The sequence below is a fragment of the Macrotis lagotis genome, chromosome 2 (genome assembly GCF_037893015.1).
Source record: "Macrotis lagotis isolate mMagLag1 chromosome 2, bilby.v1.9.chrom.fasta, whole genome shotgun sequence".
Taxonomy (NCBI): Eukaryota; Metazoa; Chordata; class Mammalia; order Peramelemorphia; family Peramelidae; genus Macrotis; species Macrotis lagotis.
In genome coordinates, this window is record NC_133659.1 from 59244286 (window position 1) to 59268418 (window position 24133).

A 24133-nucleotide genomic window follows, 5' to 3' on the forward strand; every position below is an offset into this window, starting at 1 on the left:
TGTTTGGCACTATATAAGTCCCTCAGGGATACAGAAAATTTAAATAAAACGGGGTCCTTGCTCCTTTTGAGTACACTGGATAACTATAATTACTTGGTATTCTGGAAGGTGTTTTTTTTTTTTGTTAATCACCACAATAACAAGGAGCAGGGCAGTAAATGACAGGGATTTCCTTTTAGGTCATAGATATCTGAAGAGACAGCAAGAACAAAACAAGTTATGGACAAGAGCTATGTGAAAGAACTTTTTAAGCTAGAAAGTTGTTTTGGGTTTTTTTTTTAATTTATGGCATTTTCCCTCTATTTAGAGAAGCTAGTTAACTAGGGCAGCTATGTGTATACGTAGAAAATACAAGATTATAGGTCCCCAAAGATGATTTAAATAAGGAAGAATAGAGATTCCAACAGACACCAACTAATTGTACAGGAAATGGGGCTGTGTCCTGGAAGGCAAGGAGGGTGATTCTTATAACCTCCTACAATAGGAGCAAAGAAGAATTATACCAACAGAGATACAATCTCATTATATATTGTTATCTACATGTTCCACCTTATAACAATTTGAATTGTTCTTCTAAATACATTTTTTTGAAGTCAGGGACAATCCCACTTTTTTAGTGAGATGAAACAATATTGCTATTTGAAATAATATTGATACTTGTTAAACCTCTTAAACTTTAGGAGTACCTCTCCTTGGTTTCTCCAAAGGAATCCCCCTCCCACTCCCCCCCCCCCTTTAAATTGTGGAACAGTAACCCAATTACCCAGTTTAGTTCAGAGTTTATATTTAGTGGAACCAGTAAAGAGCTGATTAGAGTTTAGGTTAGGGTAAGTGAGCCTTAGGACCTTAATGGTTTCAGGGAAGACCATTATCTGGTTCATAACTGTTCTTATATTGTCTGAGTGTGTACCACACCACTAGTCCTATAACTTATTCTATCTTGCCATCATACTTGCCTCCTCTTCCCAGAACCTGTTTCTAGGATTATGAAACTGAATTTAGAAAGCAGGTTTTGTTCTTTCCTTTTCCTTTTTGTTCTTTTAGTTGCATTGGGCATAATTTCCTGAGAAAGGTACCTATTAGATTTGGCAAATGGACAGGACCCAGACTTTCTCAAGGATGGTTTATTCATAGCAGAGAATCAGGGTGTGTAGTATCTTGTTCAGATATGATTCATGAGTTCTCATCTATCTAGACCTGTCATTTCTCATCACATCTTTCATTCCTTTATTTGAGATTAAGAAAACAATGGAGGGGGAAAGGGGCAAAAGAGACAATGTGGAAGAATTTTATGTTTTCCTACCACACCATTTTGAAAGTCTGACCATGATTTTGGGGGGAAAAAAATCATGAAGAATTTTGATCTGCACTTTATTTTCTTCTAAAACCAAGGACTGATTTGTACTTGGATTCTCTCTTTATTCCAGCAAATGGAACTGTGAATGGAAACAACTGAGGAAGAAAATCCTCAGGAAGATCCAAGGGATGAAGATGCACAGGAAACATCAGGAAAATGCCAAGTTGGTCAGAAAAGCCTGGGTAAGATGAGCCACGAGTGCATCCCCTCCCAAGAACGCAGAGCCCTTCCCCTCAGGAGAGACATTTTCATGTGAAATTGGATGTGGAAAAAGAAAAACTGAGCTTCTGTTCTGTCTGTGGCACTGTCTCGAAGATTACCAAGTGCCCACCAGAAGCAGCCTGTAAATATCATGGGTGACAGAGGCATTTCATGGAGAAAAGCCCATTTGTGCATCACCAGAAACATCACATAGGAGACAAGCCCTACCACTGTCCTTTCTGTGGGGAAAAACGTCAATATTATTTGTTTTATTCTGCCTTTGAGAATGTTCCCCAAACGCCATCCCATTAAGTCACAAGTGGGAAGGTGGTTCTGTAGCTGCATGTAGTTATCACTTAGGATTTCTTCTTTATATTTTCCTGTCTTACTGGAAAAACCAGATACTGTTAATGGCAAGATAAGGAAAAGACATCCAGAACTGGTGCCGCAGGATAAAATGCTTCTATAGACACTAAACTAGGTTAGGATGGAAGACATAGGATAAAATAGACTATTCTGTACTTATTTACCCTCCCAAATTAGCAGGCAGCTAGACTTTTTCTAGTCTCAAAACATTGACTTCCGGGATATTTTCCCCATTATATTTAAAGCCAAGGCGGCAATTGATACAAAGGCTATTCCGGCTGCCAACAGTAGTTCCCATAAATTATCTACTGTATATGGTACAAAGTCCATGAACTTCTCTGTTACTCATTTTGCTAGTTTTTGATAAGTTTTATCTTTACAAGGGCAGTGAGGAGACTTGAGCCTTTGCCACTGCCATTTAAAATCTTGAAGGTAACACCACCACCCCTTGAAAAAAAGAGGTGGGTTCATTTTATCTTTACAAATTTGAGAGGTAGGAAAGCTTCTGTTCAAAGCTGCCTATACCTGGCAAGTGTAACAGAAGCTCATGGACAAAGCTACAATCAGAAATGCTAATTCAATACCAAATCATTGTATCTTATCTAAATACCAGTTACCTTTCTCTTGCTGTTTTCTCAGCTCACTTTTCCACTGCTAGTAAACCGCTCTTGCCTTCCTAAAACTCCCTATTTCTGACCAGGGACTCAGGTTCTCTACAGGGACATAACCTTTCGAATGCCTTTTTCACTTATTTTTCCACCAGGAAAATGGTGGCTCCAATTCAGTCTAACTTCTTTCTGCAGGATAAATGACATTTGACTAAATTTCATTATCTTCCTTTGAACTGCATTTTTGCAGAAGTGCTTCTCTCCCCTAGTATATCTTCACATTCCCTCTCAACTGTTACTGGAACTGGCTTTCAGTTCCAACTTCTTGTCACATACCCCCTCCAATTTTAGCTAGTCTTATCCCTTCCCTTATCCCCTTTATGTTACCCTAAATCATCTGTAACTGAGAGGTTATCTTGTACTGGGAGGTTCAAGAATCTTGTGACCTAAATTTCAGGATTATGGGTTAGAGGTTAGGTAATTTTTTTTTTCCACTGGGAAAGCTGGGCAGTGAATTAATCAGCATTTGTTACATTTTGTGAACAATCCCATTTCTTCATTGGCATCTTTTTGGTGGTGGTTGATCCAAACCTGTGATTGCCCTGGTAGAGGGAATTGCCCCCAGGGTGGCTCCTTTTGCCAGTGTAGATCTCAGAGTTGCCTAGAGCACTGAGAAGTGACTTGCCCAGGGTCACACAGCCAGCATAGGCCAACTCCTACACCACACTGCCTCTCATCAGCATCTGACAGGGTGCATCATACCATAGAAATCTTTTAAAGTAACAGTTCTAATGTCAGGGTTTTTCGGGGCTCACATGTTCTTCCACTGATTTAATTATGATCTATGCCTCAAAGCCCCAACACTTTTACAGAACTATTACTTATAATGACTGTAGCATATATTTGTTTTCCTGGACTCAGAATCAGAGATAGCTGAAATAGAAGGTAGGTAGAAATTAACCCCAATAAAATTTGATAATAAAAATAAAGACTGGTGGTTTTATTTCACTTTTAAGTTTTGTTGTCCCCTCTTCAGGATATTGCACATCCTCCTTCATTTTACATTTTGAACCTCAAATCAAATATGAAACATAAGAAGAATAGAGCTTCTCAGGGTGACAACTTGGCTCAGATGATTAGTGGAAGTATATTTATATCATGTTGTCAGTAAAGGAAACAAACACGTGTTTTTTATAAAAGTCAATGAAAAAACAAAATCAATGAACCAGTTTAATGACCTGTAAAATCCATTTAGGCATGGTCCTTCCACTGACAGAACACAAATGTAGAATTACACCTCTTCCTGTTATCTATCATAAATATAAAATAAAATCAGAAGCATCTTAAACAAGGTTTTTAAGTCTGCTAACCAAGAGCAGCATGAAAACACAGGAAAAAAATTAACTCTTGTTTAATCTTTACTATTCAACTATAGCTATTCAAGGAAAAAGGTTTAGATAGGTAGATCAGTTAAAAAAAAAAAACCTTCAAACCCCCAGACTATAAAGTCCATTTTAAATCCAGATTAGCACTTATTTTAGACATCACAAAACCTCATAGGTGACTTGGGAAGTTCTGCTGAGTACACATAAAGCAGTATTCCATGTAATGTTCAGTCCCGTGGGGGGGCAGTATTTACCATATTTTTTGTCATTTTTAAAAAAATTATTCTTAAGAGTCCCAATTTATAACATCAAAGGATAATGACTTCATCAGAACAACATTTATAGGTAATATAGGTATATGTATACATAAAATACAACTGTATTTTTAACTGGTCTGCCTACATCACTTCAATTTCCAGATGGCATCAGAAATACAGCTAGAATTTATTTTAATTAAAGTCATGTAACTTTAAATCAAGAAGACCCAACTACAAAGCACAAATTATTCTGTATGTGTGACAAAATGGTGGTCCTAAGGACTTGGCAAAAAGGCTAACTCCATGGAGAAATGTTAATTTTGAAAGTAATTTTGTGTTTATTACTACATTCCTGAACAGTAGATTTAATACAAAGTAAAGGCATGTAGCCATCTGCCACAATTATGATTGTATGGAGCTAAAACAACTGGATTATAAGGGGACTATTTACATCATTTAAATATAACATTGAAATGGTTTTTTGGATTTCTGAAAATGCCTACTATTGTTCTGCTGGAATGTGGAGGATCAACAGTCCTTCACTCAAAACCTGGATCTTTCTTCTGATCATAGAAAAGAGGGCACATAAAAGCTTTTCAAACACAATTACTCACACAAAACAGACAAACTAACTGCAGGGCCCAAGGCTACATTCCAGCTAGTCCTTGGTACTAAATTTCTCAAGTGAATAGCTTTGAATTCCAAAAGCAGAAACAGCATCTGCTCTGGGAAAGGGGGTTAGTTGGGGGGGGGGGGCACAAGGATGGTATCTGGGATAGCTCATCAACAAAGGTCAGGTTTATGCTATGGCTTCATAGTAGCACATAAATACATAAATACAATAAACAAGTCATTTCCATAGGAAGTGATTATGCACTGCACATTTCAGCCTTGAAATGTAGACACAAAATCCAGTTCTCAGACATCCGTCTGCTAAAGGTCGCATCAACAAAGCAGCAGCCCCTCCCGGGCTGCCAGGCGCTGGCGATGAATTTTGTCCTGTTGAAGTTCTTCATGATTTGGATGCCAGAGCTTCATGATGATCCTTTCAATGTTCAAGGCATATACTGTATGGGTAGGAATCACTTCTCTGTGCACCTACAATTTAAGATAAAATATTCCTAAATATGTTTTGGCACCTATTTTCATTAATAAAACAAAAGACACACAAATACCATGCAAATTAATAGACTCAAATCAGAACCAGGAATAAACTGACCATGTTATCATTAACAATTTTTAAATAAGAAAAGAAAATAAACAACATTTCTTTAGCTATATTAAAGAATGCTGGCAGTGGCAATAGCTTCTGAACAGGACTTGTGCAACATGCCTGATAACTGGCCAATGTGGAAAAGTTACTAGCCTTTTCAAGCTTAGAGAATTCTTAAATCTATCAATACAGCTTCATATTCAGCAGGCAGCAATTTACCTGTAAAGCTTCAAAAAGGTCATACATGTTTACAGGAGGCAGTGAAGCTGGTAACGTATCCCCTGAGCAAGCTAACAGGAGAGCGGCCTGCTGCTCGGCATCGTCGGGGGGTGGGTGGGAGGCTGGGTTCTGACCGATAGAAGGGACAGAATATGCTGGCGGGCTGAAAGAAAGCAAAGGCAAAGCCTTCGTAAACAAAGATGTGACCACACTTGAGCAAGTTGGGTAGCTGTGGACCTAAAAAACGGGCTTCATTTTATAAGCACAACAACCTCCTTTCTGTCTAGTTTGTGGGACCCTGAAGAGGCTCCATTGATGGGTGATTTTAAGCAGCTGTCTGTCACTCCAGGGCAAGTGTGTCTCAGATCCTAGGTAGTTTTCTAACACAAATATTTTGTGCAGCTCTAGTAAACTGCTGATGCCGGACATGGAAAAGCCCTACCTATCCTACAGCTTCTATTCATTGCGGTCACTTGAGCAAATGGAATCTCTATGCGCTTGTTATACATCATTCTTCATTTAAAAAGCAATTCTTTTAACATTCTCTGGAGAACCTACCTCCCTATTGAATTTGTGAGCACTTGATCAAGGCCAGAGATAGAAAGACCTAGATATTTCTACTTGGCAGCAGCTGTCTGCCGGGCTCAACAGCTGTTTCTAGGCCACAGTTCCTCAAACCAAATTTGTCTACCAGGCTTTGTTAACTTTTTCAGTATTAACACTAACATGTTTTATGTGGCTATTAGATAACAGATGCTTGAAAAGCATAAACCCTACCTATTACAGTTAACCCTATTCAGAACAGTATAGTACTTTAACTTGTACTTTCCATCAGAATTCACTGGGTTCCCAGTAAGGATAAGGCACTGACCTAAGCCGTGAGACACTGATAAAAGCAATATAAAATTTGGTTTCATCCTTCTTTATCTTGTAATCCAGATTAAAGAAATGGAATAAGAGAGGAGATGAAAATGAGATGTACTAAAGATATCAAATATGATTAGCTGTACAACTTTAGAAAACATATTAGGATTTTTCTGTGATTAGAAAAAAAAAGCCAAGAAAAGCAAATTCATCACAATCCTTTAGGATTAGGGGCCATGAGTACTCAGGATACCTAATACACACAATTTTGCAATCTGCCTTTAATAGAAATCATTCTAATTCTATACAGAATGGCAAACAAAAAATCTCATACTTGAGTCTGAGAAATTTGAGTCCCTTTTTTACACAGTAAAAGAACTCTTAACATAGACAGAGGGTCAGTTCAACAGTTCCCTAAATCACCTTGCCATCCTGATAAGCATTTCAAAGTAAAGCCACAGCAGGGCCTGGCTGGTGAAAAGGAGGGGACACTGCCCTCTCCAGGAACACTGGTGTCATATTCAAGTTGGAGAAAGGTGGCTTTTCCATAGAGGGAAAAAGAAGCTTAGAACACCGCTTGCTGCCAGAGGGGGATCAAAACAAAAATCTAAGAACTAAAATTCAGAACAACAATATTTTTTTAAGGTTTTTTCAAGACAAATGGGGTTAAGTGGCTTGCTCAAGGCCACACAGCTAGGTAATTATTAAGTGTCTGAGACCAGATTTGAATTCAAGTACTCCTGACTCCAGGGCTGGTGCTTTATTCACTGAGCCACCTAGCTGCCCCAGAACAACAATATTTAAAAGAATCTAAATTACTTTCCTGTCTCCAAGATAGTGCCTCTACATTGATACTGATTAGATACCTCCTCCTTTCCACTCTCACACTCTTGCACTCATCCTTTTCATTACCTTATTCCCTGCTTTGTCTTATTATTTCACTCTCCATGGTCAGTATCTCTTGTCAAGCCTTACTATTAGCACCCTGGTTCTCCCCCCCTTCAACTTGAACTATAGAGAAAAAGACCAGTGCTCAGATAGAAACTTAGCTTCTGCTGAAAAGAAAATATTACAATATCTTTTTCCCCAATGGTTGAAAAAAATATAACACTTTATTTGAAAGGAGGGTAAGTTGTATTAAAATATAAAGAAGCTGTCAATGGGTCCCAGAAAAAATATTAAAGAAATAGGTACATAAGTACAATTAATTTGATAAAGCAGTATGATGGCATTCAACTGAGACCAGTAAAGAAGGCTAAAGAAAAGAAATATAAGATAGAAAGCAGGAATTTCCCAATCCCTCTAGGTCTGGATTCTGCCAGCTTGGAGGTACTGCCCTTCCAATAGGGAATGAATTCTAAAAACAAATCTTCATTTCACCCTAGATACTTTGGAGAGGGAGGAAATGAAGTAGATGTATAGGGTAGGGATCATGACATTGAAGCAAGTCAAACTCTAGAACCTCTCACCAAATATAAGAATTCTGAATTATGCTACTGAATGCAACATAAGGATGAAGGAAAGAAGAATGAAATGGGGAAAAGGGAGTGAAACAGAATTGTCCAAAGTACTCTGGCTGGACATGATAATTAAAATAATCGTTTATCTTTTAGGAGCTGGTCATTTATCTCTTAGTCATTGAATAATGAAAAGAATTTAATAGGCAATTTTTCAAAATTCCACTTACCATTCAATTAAGTTATTGTAAGCTACCACGCTATTCTTTAGGTAAGGCTGTGGATTCACATTGCTACCAAATGCATATTTAAAATGACCATCTCGTAATCGGTAAGCTTTTCTTCTTGATACCACTGATGTCAGAATATCTTTTAGGTGATTCTATAAAAAAATAAACACATATAGCTTTGAATTCTCTTTAAGAAAAAAATCATAAAACTGTCACTGATCTCTTAACTATTATTAGAATTTATTAGGTAGGAAGAATAGAACAAATTAATTCATATTGGAAATGAAGCAGAAATTCATGAGACTGCTATAGCTGCAACATAGTTGGAGAGTGTAGGGGAAAGAAAAGAATGACAATCTTTTTTTTTCTTTAGCCCTATTCTAAGACTGGCTTGCTCTGTATAACAATCTAATTTTCAAAGAGCTACAATAAAATAAAAGCAATAACCTTAAAAATTCAATTTTATTCTTTCTCCCAAACCCAAGTTCACATAGGATGAATCAATTTTATTATAAGACTAAATACACTAAACACCTGGAAACAAATCTGGCCTTCTTTTCATTTGTAAGTATGGTTAGTTCAAACAACAAGACTTCTAAATCAGCACTAGGTAGCCAATTCTGCAAAAAAGAAAGAAAACCTTTAGCAAAATACAACTGAACTTTTATATTTTAACACAACTAAAAGGAAAAAGGAAATGAGCAAAAGACAAAGTGAAAAATAAGTTCCATTTCCCCACTACCAATAAGGAAAGATTTTCAAATGCAAAGCATCATTTCAGGATCTGACTAGTCAAACCCCCTAAAATGGTAATTCAATTGTATTATGACATTTATGAAACCAAATACCTTTTATCTGTTTGTTTGGTTAAGTGGCTTGCCCAAGGCCGCATGGCTAGGTAATTATGAAGTGTCTGAGGTCACATTTGAACCCAGGTACTCCTGACTCCAAGGCTGGTGCTCTATCCACTGCACCACCTAGCTGCCCCAACCAAATACCTTTTAAAACCTAAAACGTATTTTTTATAGTCTTTTTTTATAAGGGTGGTCTATTATTGGTTGAACATGGCAATTAAAAGCTTAATGAAATCCCCCAAATCTATTTTGAGGTGCACAAATTTTGGCCATTACAATTTCTATTAAAGAAGAAAAGGCCTACAAAAAAAAAAATCTAAGAGGCAAATTTAAGGAAAAACTGACCGATCAAATTAAGACATTCAATAAATGTGTGGCTCATTTCCTATGTGTAAGGCATCCACAATATTGCCAGGTCTAAGAGGAGGATTTTGTCCAGGGATCCCCACCCACAGATTGGTAGAGACCTTTAAACTGTTTGCATTTTTCACATAATTGTCCTATTTGATCTCCTGACAACCATGCAAGTCTCCTTATCTCCATATCAAAGATGAGAAATCAGAAGTTCAGAAATATTAAGGGATTTTGCCCAAGGGCAAAGAGTTCAAAAAGCAAAGGAGTTAGACCAGAATAAAGATCTTAATTCTAAACTTTGCCATTGTACCATGTCCATTTTCAAGGAAAACTAAATATTAAGAATCATGATTAAAAATTAAGAATTAATAAAGAATAAATACTTCTCTTGAAAGCTGCCCTTCTAAAAATGCACAGGAATATTTTAACTGATGACCTGGTAATAACAAGGATTTTAATTCTTAGAAATCAAAAATTGGAGAGGCAGTTTTATATCTTATTCTGTGATATCATCATATCCTACATTCTTTTTTTTAGGTTTTTTGCAAGGCAAATGGTGTTAAGTAGCTTGCCCAAGGCCACACAGCTAGGTAATTATTAAGCATATGAGACCAGATTTGAACCCCAGTACTCCTGACTCCAGGGCTGGTGCTTTATCCACTGCGCCACCTAGCTGCCCCTCCTATAAACATTCTTCTTAATAAAATATGGGACACACTTTTATTTTATGGCAACCACCTAACCTCCACTGCATATACAACAGCAGTCACTGCCTCTTCGGTGACATTGTCCAGGCCATGCTCATACGCAGTTACTATCATTCTCCCTTCCAGTTGGCCCCGAGTAGGAAGCATCATTGTATGAGAACAAAGTTTCAAATCATCATCATCCTGTGGATCCTTTGCCACAAACTGCTGGGCTCCTGACAATGGATTCTGAGGCTGGAATCTATGCTGTGGGGGTAATAACAGATGTTGTTACTCCTAAGAGTGAATTAGAACAAAGTACAAACAGAAATGACCAACAGAAATTCCACATGTATTTTAAATGGACTCAAGTTTCTCAGTGTACCAACTGTAACTATATGTATCCAAAGGAAAACTAAAAAAAAAAATAACATGTGCAGAAGCAATCACTTCAATCAATCACTAGCAATACTGAAAGCAGGCATCTACTTGCTTATTCTAGCTTAGAAATAAACTTTCTGCACTTTATGAAACATAAATGAAATTTAAGAAAACTAATGAGCATACAATGTAGGAGGTTCTATTGTAATCAGATGGCTCTCAAGTCATTTCAATTATTTGGTGCCTACAGCTGGCAAGGCCCTCCACTAGAGAATAATTATAGGTAGGTGGAAAATAAGAGAAGTACATAAAAGGGTTCTGAACTGAAATAACAAGAACATTTTTCCTGGATTAAGCTTGTCAGTAACTAAGTTTCAAGACTATATGAAGTATCAAAACTTTCCTTACATATCAAAAATGCTTATATAATCAATTAAACAGTCTTGATGACAATGTTGAAGAAGCACGAAGTCAGTTTTCAAACCTGGGGTTCTTAGTCTCTTATTTCTGTCAGATCACTTTCTCAAGATAATATTTTTAAGTGCATAAAATAAAATAGATAGCAACATATACTAAGTACATAATTAAAAGCAAAGCATTGGGGACAAATTAGAGTACTCAAAAGCTTACATTCTTTGCAGGGAGGCGAAACACATTTATAAAAAAGAAAAATTACAAAGAAAGTTGAAGATGAGAATATCTACAACTGGGTGAAGGGGAGAGGGAAGATGGGAAAGACCAAAGAAGGCTTCAGGAGGTACACTTTAGTCCTGAAGTGGTTTCTGAAATGTGAACAAAAGGGATGTAGTGTGTGTGTGTCCAAGGCATGAAAGCATGAAAATGAAAACTCAAATTCAAAGACAGGATTAATCTAGCATGAATGAATACAGAATATGTGAAGAAGGGCAATACTTAAGCTGAACAGCTAGAATGAAGCCAGTCATAGAAGCTAATTACAAGTCCCTATTACTCAAGGTAAGTACAATAATACCTGGGACAAAAGACAAGTCTTACGACATACCTTAAATATAGAATATACTGAAGTACTAAAACAAAATACAGACATGAAGACCACCATGAGTGTTAAGATTGATTCTAAAACACTATTGCAGGGGACAGCTAGGTAGTGCAGTGGATAGAGCACAAGACCTGGAGTCAGGAGGACCAGAGTTCAAATCTAGCCTCAGATATTTAAAAATAATTACCTAGATGTGTGACTTTGGGGAAGTCACTTAACCCCATAGCCTTGCAGAAAAAAAAAAACACTATAGCAAAGTGCAGGGGAAAGAGCAAAAGTTTAGAGTCTAGAAATCTGGTTCCTATCTCATGTCACTCTATCACTAACTAGCTATGCAACTCTAGACAAGTCACAACTTATTTCTTCATTGAAAATAAAGAGCCTAAAAAAAAATGAATTCAAGAAAATAAAGAGCCTGTTGGACTTGGTCTTTATGGCCCCTTCTGTATACGTATGACTAGCAAAGTTTAAATAGGTTTTGCTTTTGGTTAACTAAATATTCATAATGATTACAATAAATTGGGATGCAAACAGTAAGGGAAAAGAACTGTAAACACACAAGATATATTGCACACACAAGAATTTATAAAACCAATTACCACTTTGAAGTAGCACATCTTTTTTTCCCCCCTAAAGTTAGTGTTTTTTGAACATTCTACTTCTTTGGAAAAATACTATTTTAAAAAACTAAATGAAATTTCTTAAACTGTTAACAACCTCATTCAGAAAATAACTTACATCAAATTTCTGTCGAACTGAAGAAAGTTTTTTCTTTCCTTTGGGTTTTCCAGGTTTAGCTGCAGAACCTCCTGTCCAGGGTAAAGACCCAGCACCCTCTAAAAGGCAAAAAAAATAACATGGATTCATAACAACAATAAAGATACTAACAGCAATGAAATATATTTTTCTTAGAAAATATAAGACATGTAAGAAAAAAGATTGTATGTACTTAGATTCTAATTCACTCTCCAAATCATTTATTTTCTAGGACCTCAGTTCCAGATCTGCAATTTCAGTGGTATTGGGATCTAACTCCCAGGTGAGGAAATTTCTTCCACCAATCCAAACTGGCACCTACTCTGCAACTTGTAATCTTAGAAATAAAATCCACCTAGAGTCAGGGTTGGCAAACTCATGCCAGGTCTGGTCCATCACCTGTTTTTGTACAAGCAAGGAGTAAAGAATAATTTTTACCTATTTTTTAATCTTTTAAAAATCATTCTTATTTTGGGGCTGTACAAAAAAACAAAAAAAAAGGCTAGATTTGGTCCCCTAGTCTACAGTACTGAGGGTTAAATGTCTTGCCAATAGTCACACAGCCTATTAGAGGTATAACCTGAATTCAACTCTTCCTAGCTTGGAGGATTCTATCCAATCCATATGGCAGCTTGCTCTATGAAAGATAGTTTTCACAGAAATTCACCACTGTCTCAGAGTCTTGTGGGCTGCAAAGATAGAGTCCAGACAGCTAACTCTATCCTCTCTTTGTAAAGGGGTACAAGGAAAAAAATGGCTGAAAAATGAAAACGTCAATGGAGAAAAGTGGGATGAAACATCAGTCCCAGAATGAAGCATTAGGCTTTTGATGATCCAGTTCTCAAATATTTAATTTACTGATAAAAAAGACAGAAGGATACAAACAACCTAACAACGTGGACAGTAAAAGTCTCTGCCACTGGAAGCTTAAGTAACCTGGGCAGAAGAACTACTGCTCCCCCATTTCTCTACCCAGATTTCTTTCAGCTCTGAGGAGAAAATTAACGAACCACACATCTCTCATCTCCCCCCGATCATTTCATCATCATTTCATTTCCAACAACCCCCCTTTTGACAGGTAGTGACTGGAAGCTCCTGGAGAGGCAGCGGAGGATTTTTTGTCTTTGTATCCTCAGTGCTAGACAAGGGGTGACACACAATTTGTTGACTGACATGAGAATATGATGAACTCTGAACAACATTTCAGAGGAGGATACTTTAATTATTAAAGGAAGATATCACATAAAAACCCAACCTCCTGGAAAGTCCTGGGTTCTCCTAGACTACTCCCACTTGATTTTTCATTTTATCTGTACCTGACCTAGAGCCACTGCTCCAAACATCCATCTCTTTCATTCATTCTTCATCTTTTTGAAACCCCATGAACCTGAGTTTGATGTCACCCCTGACTAATTCTCCACTGTTTCACTTTCCAACCATCTCCCCAAACAAACTGATGCCCAAGAAATAAGTAAGAAACTAAATAGAAAGAAAAGGGTGGGCAGCATAGTAGTGCATAGAGCACTGGCCCTAGAGTCAGGAGGGACTGAGTTCAAATTTGTCCTCAGACACTTAATAATTGCCTAGCTGTGTGACCTTGGACAAGTCACTTAACCCCAATGTCTTAAATAAAATTTTTTTAAGAAAAGGGTAGATTTAAGAAAAGTATTCCAATGAAATTTGAATTGAGCATTTTTCTTCTTGGGTATCAAAGGACACATCAAAGGACAAAGGCATTAAAACCGTCTATGAAATGATGACACAGGAGTAATTTTACTAGACTGTGTTTGTCATTCCCTGTTCCCCTCAAAAAAAAAAAAAAATCCAACTTACCTGGTGCAGAAACTAAAATCTGACACCGAGTGAGAATAGCCAAGAGGAAATCATTGTGGGAATGTACTGGAAAAGTAAAGTTTGCCGCAAATTAAATACAACACCACTATAAGCACAAATAAAACACTACTATAAACACAAAAGCATTTGCAACGTAAGGCAATTACTAGGTAAATCTAGACTTCTAAGAAAATTTTGGATTCTCCAAGTATATAATTCTAGTGTCTTTGCTCAATGTACATTTTGAAAGAATAACTTTATCTACACATAAATTAAAATTTTATGCAATTACATTAAATAGATGTGGCCCATTGTACCTCTTTTGTGGGGGAATAGAATCAGAACAAAAACAATTTCCAATAATTATGAGACTTTTTTTAAATACCATTTTCCTGTGTGAGAAGTCGATGAGCTTCCAAGTCAAATTCTTCTTTGCTGATCTTCTGCTTGAACCACAATTTCAAGTTAGCCCAATATCTGCATGGAGAGGAGAGAGACAAGAAGTACACATTTTGATTCTTGTCAAAATATAACTTTTGGCCTTAGAAAGTATTGTCTTACAAACACCAGGAATAGAACTTAAGACTTAATTTAAAACAACAGAAAGACCTTTTTTTTAATCAAATGTTAGGCCTTGACATATTGTAGGAGTGAGTAAAAACCAAAAGAAAAAGAGAAGAATTTAGTTCTCAAATAGTTGGTCATCCAATTACTCCCTTAAATCTTTCTAATGCCTTATATTTCATATTTAATATTAATAAACAAGGGTAATGATTAAATTAAATGAAATCAGTCAGGCATTAAGCTGAACAGTTCAAATGCTGGATTTTCAACACCACAAAGACTCAGTTTCTTGGGAATTCCCAAAGACCTGCAAGTCAAAGTTATTTTAAACACAGAAAAAAGTCAGCTCCTAGAAATGAAAAGCAGTAAATTCAAAGACTTTTATTCTCTAACTTATTATTATAACTAGTAATATCTGTTTAAGTGACAGGAAAGAATTTTTATATTAACACCCATTTAGCTGCACACTTATGTAGCTGTTACTCCCATTTTCACACTAAAATTCATCCAAAAGGCAATTTATGGTCAAGTTTAAGTGGATCCTTACCCAATTTTCTAATATTTACATCATCTCCTAAAAGTTCTATGTGAAAGATCTGTAATAAGACAATTTAGTGAACTCAGATTGTCTTGTAGACTGAGGAAAGAAATCACTCAAACCTAGTTTCTAGGCAGACTAGACCACCCCACTAATGTAATACCAATTTGAATGGGTCTTTTTCTCTAAAAATGTTGTTATTCTTCAAGCACTCTGAGGCCTATTCTGATTCTCTTGGTTGTTTATTGTGTTTCTAGTCTCAACTTACATTGTGTTTACTTATTAAGGGTCATGTTTCAATAGGAAAAACACTACATTTGGAAACAAGACAATTTGGGTTCTGGGCAAATCACTCTCTGATCTGTAAAATGAGAGGGTTAGACTAAATCAAGAATTCTAACTTGGACTTTATGAATAGATTTTGGGGATCCACAGATTTGTACAGGAAAAAATATACCTTTATTCTAATATAATTGGTTTTCTTTGTAATGCTCAGTATTTCATTTTATGCAAAAAATTATAATTCATGTTTCACCAGACTGCTAAAGGCATCTGTGACACAAAAAAAAACTTCAGAACCTTAGACCAGATGATACACCTAAAAGTCTATGACTTCTCTTTATTGGGGATATCAAATTCAAATAAAAAATAGAATAACTAAACTCTATGCAAGGATCTATCTCTGTGGCACACAAGTGGATCACTAATATCTTTCATTCTCAAAGACCATGACATCAAGGAAATGATCCCACAATATACACATAAATTGGATTTGAAGGAGAGGGGGGGAAAGGCTGTGCTGAGTCACCAGCCTCACTTTCTCCTCTAGTCATCTGGATTCCAGGGGCCAGATATGAATCATGACAACTGGAGATGGCCTAGATGGGAGGCAAAGTTAAGTGACTTGTACAAGGTCACAGAGCTATCAAGAGTCAAGTGTCTGAGACCAGATTCAGAACTTTCATTCTCCTAATTTCAAGGCCAGTGCACTATGCACTGTGTCACTTAGCTGCCAGCTTACCTGATAAAAAGATTAGAAGTGAAAAGAAAATTTGATCTCCAAATACAAAACTCAAGAGATGCATAAAAAGGTAAATAGAAACCAAGGCCCCACAGCTAGGTAATTATTAAGTGTCTGAGGCAGGATTTGAACTCAGGTACTCCTGACTCCAGGGCTGGGGCTCTATCTACTGTACCACCTAGTTGCCCCCCAAATGAGTTCTGGATATGCACATTTTTGTTGTCCTTTGGGCATAATTCCAAATTGCTCTCCAGAAAGGTTGGATGAGTCCACAGCTCCACCAACAATGTATTAGTGTCCCGGACTTCCCACATCCATTCCAACATTGATCATTGTCCTTTCTAGTCATATTGGCCAGTCTGAGAGGTGTGAGATGGTATCTCAGAGAGGCTTTAATTTGAATTTCTCTAATAAGTAGTGATTTAGAGCAATTTTTCATATGACTATAGATCGCTCTGATTTCCTCATCTGTAAATTGCCTTTGCATATCCTTTGACCATTTGTCAATTGGGGAATGGCTTGTTTTTTTGAAAATTTGACTCAGGAAGAACTTTAAAAGCAGTCTTCCTCAAAAACTTATAAAAACTTATAAAACAAGGTCAGAAAAAAGGTTTAAACAAGAGAGTAAGAACTCTAGCAAGAGAAACAGGTTCCACCATGAAGGAGGTTCAGGTGTTTTCTCATTCTTCTCTGACTGGAGAGAACATGCAGAGTCTTGAATATACTGTAATCTAAGATATATGAAGTTTTTAAACCAAGAAGAACCTCTGGAGAGATTAGGTATAATCTATAACATATCCCAACCTGGAATATTCATAGCTGGGGGGGTAGGGGAGAGGAAACACTAAGGATTTTTAAGTAACTATATTATCCTACTAAAGTCAATTTCTTTATTTTTCTTCTTATATGCACATGAATGATAATTTTCTAGAATTTTTCTTTCATATTAAAGACAAAGTTAGGTAAGATTTTTAAGTGTATGTGCATGGGAAAACTCAAGAATTTATTTCTTTTAATATGGAATATAGGGTAAGAGGCAATTAACTGAAGGCTAAGAGGTACAGGAACTAGAAATGGTTCAGAATACCTTAGTTGTCATAGTATTAAGAGAAGGGAGAGCTTCTGAATTTAGAACTACTAATGAAGTTATAGATTTTTGAAAACCAAGCCCTTTATGGGATGAGGAAGTCTGGGTTCTTTGACATAGGCACCTGTCAAACATTTAATGACTTAACTCTGTGCTTTGGCATTGAGTCTTTGTAAACATTTATTCTCACAGCCACAATGATATCCTGGCTGTATTTTACTAGTCTACATTATAGGTAAATACTTCCTTTCCATACCTAATCCTCTTTTATCATGTGTATTTCTACAATTATACCTTTAATTACATTAATGTGTATTTTGAAAACAGGGAGAGGGGAGTGACATGTACCCTGTTGTTGTTGCTGTGTTGATTCCAAGTGTTTGTGAACCCATAAATCATACTGCCCATAGGGCTTTCTTGTGAAAGACACTAGAATGATCTGCCATTTCCTTCTTAAGTAGATTAAGGCAAACAAGTGAAGTGACTTGTCCAGGTTCACCAAGTTGGAAAGGGTCCAAGGCCACATTTGAACTCAAGTCTTCTTGATCCCAGATCTAGAGTTCTATTCATTGAAACAGCACAATGCACACATGCACAAGTACACACCCTTACCTATCTGATAAAGATATGTGTGTGTATGTGTGTTGTGTATAATACAAGGTAAATATAATATAAGGATAAAATTATATAAGAGTAAAAAGAAGTCACTGAAAGAATTTTGGAAAAATTTGGAAGGAAAGAGAAGTATAAGGGAAGAAAAGAGATGGCAGTAACTCAGGAGAGACAGAACAATTTTAAACAGGCCAAGGTGAGGTGGGAATATATTCCCTCATGACATGAAGAAATGTTTATGCGCTATACAAGGTCCAGGAGATTTTATTAGTCCTCTCCCTCTTGGGAGATCCCACTCACAGAGTTTCAAGTAATACCTTTTTGTAGATGCCTCCTACACCTTTGTCATAGAATCACATACTTAGAGCTAGAAATTACTTTAGAAGTCACCTCCTTAAATGCCTACATTTTACAGAGGTCCAGAGAGCCCAACTTACTCAAGATCAAATTGATAATTATATGGCAGAGCTTGCAGTGACTGAACTTAAAGCCAGGCCTTCTGACATTTCCCTTGTCTTTTCATTGTACTCTAGTGCCTAATAGTCTTGGACTCACAAGTTTTAAACAAATTTCTTAAGTGTATTTTTATGTCTGCCTCTATCACTTGTACCTCAAACTCAATGAGTCCACAACCAATCTCATCATCTTTGTTGCTCCTAAATTTCCCCCCCTTTTTAAAATTTACCAACATTTTCCCCAGTCACCCATAAAAACGTTGACTCCTCTTTCTTTTTACTCCACCCCCAAACAATCCTGCATATTCTTATGATCTCTTCTAAAAATCTTGTTCCTTTCAATCTTCAGTGCAGCAGTCCTTGTTTCAGGCCTCATTACCTACTGAATGAGCTACTTACTGAAATTGCTTCCTAACCAGTCTTTCTCCACTTAAATACATCCTCCTCACAGCTGCTAGAATGCTAATGCACAATTAAAATCATATCAGTCCTCTACAGAATCTTCCCCCTCTGCTCACAGAATGCAAACTACTGAGCTTGGTAGTCAAGGTTATCTCATGCTACTTTCTTTCATGTAAGCTACCCTCTACCCCAACTGGATTACTCCTGAGATGGCTCTGAGCTGGAAGTCAAGGTTTTCCTGTATTAGTGAATTTGTTCCCTTCATTCCCTACTCCTAGACTGCCCTCTCCTAGTCTATGCTTGCTGAAATTCCACCCATTTTTCAAGGAACAACCCAAGTGCCAACTTCTTGAAGCTTTCCTTGTTCCATCCAACCCTCAGAGAGTGCTCAGTTAGACTTGAACTTTCCCTATTGTGATTTCAATTTACATTTCCAGGATAAATTATACATTACTCTCCCCCTCAACACACAAATCTAAACTACTTTACAGTACCTATAACTTGTGTGCCATCTTCTAATTTCATGCCTTTGTACAGGTGATTTTTCCCCTCTCCTCACCCATGCTCATGAAACCCCTAACTCTATTCAAGGTTTAAATCAAGTGTCACCTCCTTTAAGAGGCCTTTCTTGATTTCCTCAATTGTCAGCATTCCATGACACACATTCAAATCAGTGAGCTAGGTGGCAAAGTGGCTAGAATGTCTGGTCTGGGGTCAGACTCATGTTCCTGAGTTCAAATACAGCCTCAGACATTTGTGATCCTGGGAAAGTCATTTAATCCTGTTTGCCTTAGTTTCCTCAATTGTAAAATGAGCTGGAGAAGAAAATGGCAAACCACTCCTGCCAAAAAAAAAAACCCAAATGGAGTCACCAAAAAACTCAGACATGAGTGAAACCAACAAAAATGCACCCCATCTTCTACTCTGTAGCGTTTGTCAGTTTCTTAAACTGATCTTCCCTATGTGAATAAGGCAAAAATCTGCTATTACTCATGCTTGTACCAGTCAGCAACAGCACAGGGTCTTATCAACAGTAACTCACAATCACAGAGCACTGAAATAAGGTACTTTTTTTTTTAGGTTTTTTTTTTTTGCAAGGCAAACGGGGTTAAGTGGCTTGCCCAAGGCCACACAGCTAGGTCATTATTAAGTGTCTGAGATCGGATTTGAACCCAGGTACTCCTGACTCCAGGGCTGGTGCTTTAGCCACTGCGCCACCTAGCCGCCCCCTACTTTTCTCACTAAAAACAACAACAAAAACCCTGTGAAGCAGGTACATGGTGATCATCCCTACTTTACAAATGAAGAAATTTTGTGTCAAGACTTGAATGAAGGGGCAGATAGGTGGCGCAGTGGCTAAAGCACCGGCCCTGGAGTCAAATCCGATCTCAGACACTTAATAATGACCTAGCTGTGTGGCCTTGGGCAAGCCACTTAACCCCGTTTGCCTTGCAAAAACCTAAAAAAAAAACCTTGAATGAAGAGACCTGAGTCTTTTACATGTTAAACACCTATATTATGCCAGATGGGGATAGCCCTGGGATACAAAGGTAAAATTCACAAAGTCCCTATCTTAAGGAGTTTCTTAATGTTTTTTAGTCCCTCACTATGCCACTGAGGCCCCATTATCCAAACCAGACTCCTAGAGAACCTGCCAGGAAATGTTAAACCCTCAGCTCCCTGACACCTGCACCCTGCTCCCACCCTCCAAATTCTTGCTCAGAGAACTGTATTAAAATATTACAACCAGGCACAGTTAGGTGGTGCAGTGGATAGAGCACTGGCCCTGGAGTCAGGAGTACCAGAGTTCAACTCTGGCCTCAGACACTTACTAATTACCTAGCTGTGTGGCCTTGGGCAAGTCACTTAACCCCACTGCCTTGCAAAAAAACCTAAAAAAAAATATATCAAGACCACTACCACTGAAAAGGTCATTCAATTGACTACCTTTATTTCCACTTTTTGGAATTTTTAGACCAAAACAGCCTTACCAGATCTACCTCTATTTGAATGTAAACTCCTTGAGGGCAAGGACTAGCCCACTTTTATATGTGTATCCCCAGTACAAGGACTCCCACTTTACCCTGGATTGTGCTGCAATGGATCTCCTCCACCCCTCAAGATGTCAAGCCCACATCTTACTGCTTCTTTACTATTTATCATCAGTTAATTAGCACGTTAGTTTCTATTATGTATCTTTCAAGGAATTGTGAATGATTCTCATGTATAGATGAGACATGCTCATATATGCATATGCACATACTGTATTATTTATTATATATTACATACATAATACAGTAATGTTCATATATGCATGCATGTACTGTATTATTTACTGTACATTATAGATTGCATATGTAATACAGTACATGTTCACAATACATATGTGTACTGTATTATTTGTTATATATTATATTATACATACATTATATATAATAAACAATACAGTACATGTTCATATATGCATGTGTACTGTGTTGTTTATTACACATTATATTATATATGTTACATATATTATGTGCATATTATACATTATATATATTTTATATATAAAAAGTCTGTGCCAAGCTCTTTACAAATCTTTATATAAAATATATATACAAATCTTTATATAAAATATAACATATTATTTATGTAGTATATATGATATAATGTGGCATAATATGATGTGACAAAACATAATATAACATTATGTTATATTATGTTATGTTATATTATATTATACATTATATTGGATTCAAGGGCCCAGAGTTGAAACAGAGAATAAAAGCAGGTTAAACTGTTTTCCAAAAGCAGTCCAAGCTCTTCAAAGTTTTTGGTGAGAGTACCCACCCTGGAGGCAGAAAGACTCATCATGAGTTCAAATCCAACCTGAGACACCTGCTGTGTGATTCTGGAAAAGTCACTAAACCCCGTTTGCTTCGATTTCCTCTTTTGTAAAATGAACTAGTCAAGAAAATGGCCAACCTTTCCGGGATCTGTGCTAAGAAAACCCCAAAGGGGGGGGGGTGTCACAAGGAGTCAGAAACAGCTGAAGTGACTGAACAACAATTCCCATAAGACTAAGAATCCCCCGAGTTCAGGGACGCATCTTTTTTGATTGCCTTTGTTTGGATATGCAACGCCGGGCACGTTGCTAAACATACAGTGGATACTTTGTTACTACCGAGAACAAGGAAGAGAGGCGGACACTTTGTTACTACCGAGAACAAGGAAGAGAGGTGGACACTTTGTTACTATCGAGAACAGAGAGGTGGACACTTTGTTACTACCGAGAACAAGGGAGAGAGGTAGACACTTTGTCACTACCGAGAACAAGGGAGCCAGGTGGACACTTTGTTACTATGGAGAACAGAGAGGTGGACACTTTGTTACCACCGAGAACAAGGGAGACAGGTGGACACTTTGTCACTACCGAGAACAAGGTGGACACTTTGTTACTACCGAGAACTACGGGGAGAGGTGCACCGGCCGCCGGGTCCACCAGAACCTTCTGGCTGTCCTTGGAGAACGGAGGAAAGCCCCCAGCCCCTTTTAGCAAACTTTGGAAAGCTAGCTACAAGTGCTCTCGATTATGCTCGAAGCCCTTAGCACCCCTGAAGGCGCTCAATGAGAGGAAAATAAGTATTTAAATAGCGCCCTCCACGTGACACTGCGCTAAAAGCTTTTTTACGAATATTCCCTGATTTTTCGGTAAACGTGCATTTCTAATATGTAGCTGTTCTTGACGCTGCATACAGGCTCTGCTTTATATCAATTCTTCACCCTCCAGACCCGGCTGCGGAGCCACTAACAGGACTCCTTCGGGGCTGGGCAGGAGGGCGGGGACTCGTCGCCATGGAGACGCCGCCGGGGCCCAGGGGAAGGCAGGAAGGGGGCAGCAGGGCTCGGCCGGGGCCCCGCGCATGCGCCCCTCCTTCCACTCCCTCCCCGCGGCCCAAGCAGCCCCGGAAGAGGCGAGAATGAAGGGCGGGGGCGGGAGGAGGGGTCTCCGGCCGGGCCCCGGGGGTCCCCAGCGGTAGGAAGGGCCGCACTCACTGCTTCACGTTGTCGCCCAGCGCCTCGCTCAGGTTCTTCTTGGCCGCCTCCAGCTCGCTCACGAAGGTAGCCATCGCTGCCCTGACTCCCGGCCGCAGGACCGCGCGTGTGCGACCGCAAAGACCAATCGGAGCCGACCGGGGCTCGGGAGGCTGAAGCCGCTTCCGTCTCCCGCCTCCCGCCGAGCCCGCGAGCCCTCCTTTATTTAGTTCTCGGAGCCTGTTCCCTTTCTCGCGAGAAGGACGAAGGCAGCCGCGTAGCGCCCACGTGTATGCGTGCGTGCGTGCGCACTCCCCCAAGCTCCCGTTTTCCCCGCCCTCCGCATCACGTGACCACGGACGTCCCTCTCCGGGGCGCTTCCTCCTCAGCCCCCTTTTGTCTCTTTCCCACGGTGCAGCGCCACCTGCGGGGCTGGAGCTGCCGCCGCCGCGCTCCGCGCTACCAACTAGCGCATCGCTCCCGGCCCTTGTCCTCGCGCCTTCGAGCCTTCCCCCCGAATTCACGAGAAGCTCCAGGGCCTCCACGTGACGCCCTAAGCCTTTGGGGACAGCCTGCCTTGGGGTACAAGACACGCGCCACAGAGATACAAAGTAACCGCGGGGGGCGGGAGCTGTCCTGGAGCCGGACCAGCCCGGACCCGAGGCCGGGAGCTGGGCCGCGAGGAAGGCAGATGAGCCGGGCACGCTCCGCGGGGCCCCCTGCCGGAGGGGACCCAGGCAGGGTCACGGGCCGCAGGCTGGACCAGACGAATCAAGTGGTGGCTGGGGGGGAGGAGAGCAAGGAACCGGAGCGCCTTTGGCTGTTTTTTTGGTCCCCTAGCTCTCCCTTACTTCATTTCAGGGCACATGCCAAGGAGAGGGAAGGGAATAGGCATCGTGCCAAACTCTTTACAAATCTTTATTTATTTATTTGTTTTTTTCTTTAAAAAAAGCTATCTTATTATGTAATTTTGCTATCTCTTATACTTTATTTTTCTTCCTTAAGGATATGATTTCTCTCTCATCACATTCAACTGAGATCAATGTATACCACGGAAACAATGTAAAGACTAACAGACTGCCTTCTGTGGGGGGTGGGGGGAGGGAAGCAAGAAGGGGGGGGGTGAATTGTAAAACTCAAATAAATAAAATCTTTCTTAAAAAAATCTTTGGGGGCGGCTAGGTGGTGAAGTGGATGGAGCACCGGCCCTGGAGTCAGGAGTATCTGAGTTCAAATCCAGCCTCAGATAATAATTACCCAGCTGTGTGGCCTTGGGCAAGCCACTTAACCCCATTTGCCTTTCAAAAACCTAAAAAAACCCTTTATTTGATCCACATTCCCATTTTACAATTGAGGAAAATGAAGCAGACAAAAGAAGTGATTTAGGGGGCTTGTAGA

General features: G+C 38.9%; 2 protein-coding genes across 5 annotated transcripts in view; one reads left to right on the top strand and one right to left on the bottom strand.

Moving 5' to 3' along the window:
- POGK (pogo transposable element derived with KRAB domain) overlaps positions 1 to 4867 on the top strand; it is a 34868-nt gene extending 30001 nt beyond the window's left edge. For 2 of the 4 annotated variants that reach the window (XM_074221889.1, XM_074221890.1), the window contains exon 6: positions 1428 to 4866. The gene's annotated coding sequence lies outside the window, so the exon portion shown is untranslated. Of the gene's footprint in view, positions 1 to 1427 lie in introns of all 4 variants that reach the window. The other 2 variants (XM_074221892.1, XM_074221891.1) reach the window with 2 other exon arrangements.
- On the bottom strand, positions 794 to 22985 carry TADA1 (transcriptional adaptor 1). The gene is made up of 8 exons (XM_074221893.1): positions 22757 to 22985; positions 14425 to 14516; positions 14040 to 14105; positions 12189 to 12286; positions 10109 to 10318; positions 8158 to 8309; positions 5607 to 5769; positions 794 to 5272 (listed from the first exon to the last, which is right to left on the bottom strand). The coding sequence occupies exons 1-8, from the start codon at positions 22828 to 22830 to the stop codon at positions 5120 to 5122; spliced, it is 1008 nt and encodes a 335-aa protein (XP_074077994.1). The 5' UTR covers positions 22831 to 22985; the 3' UTR covers positions 794 to 5119.
- Positions 22986 to 24133: the final 1148 nt, after the last annotated feature.

What these genes read in the sequence shown, in the direction of transcription:
- TADA1 (XM_074221893.1), bottom strand. Translation starts at nt 22,830, where the DNA reads ATGGCTACCTTCGTGAGCGAGCTGGAGGCGGCCAAGAAGAACCTGAGC. An exon ending in CTGGGCGACAACGTGAAGCA is followed by an intron (nt 14,517 to 22,756) that starts GTGAGTGCGGCC and finishes CTCTCCATGCAG; the next exon opens with ATATTGGGCTAACTTGAAAT. An exon ending in CTGTTGTATATGCAGTGGAG is followed by an intron (nt 8,310 to 10,108) that starts GTTAGGTGGTTG and finishes ATTTTTTTATAG; the next exon opens with AATCACCTAAAAGATATTCT.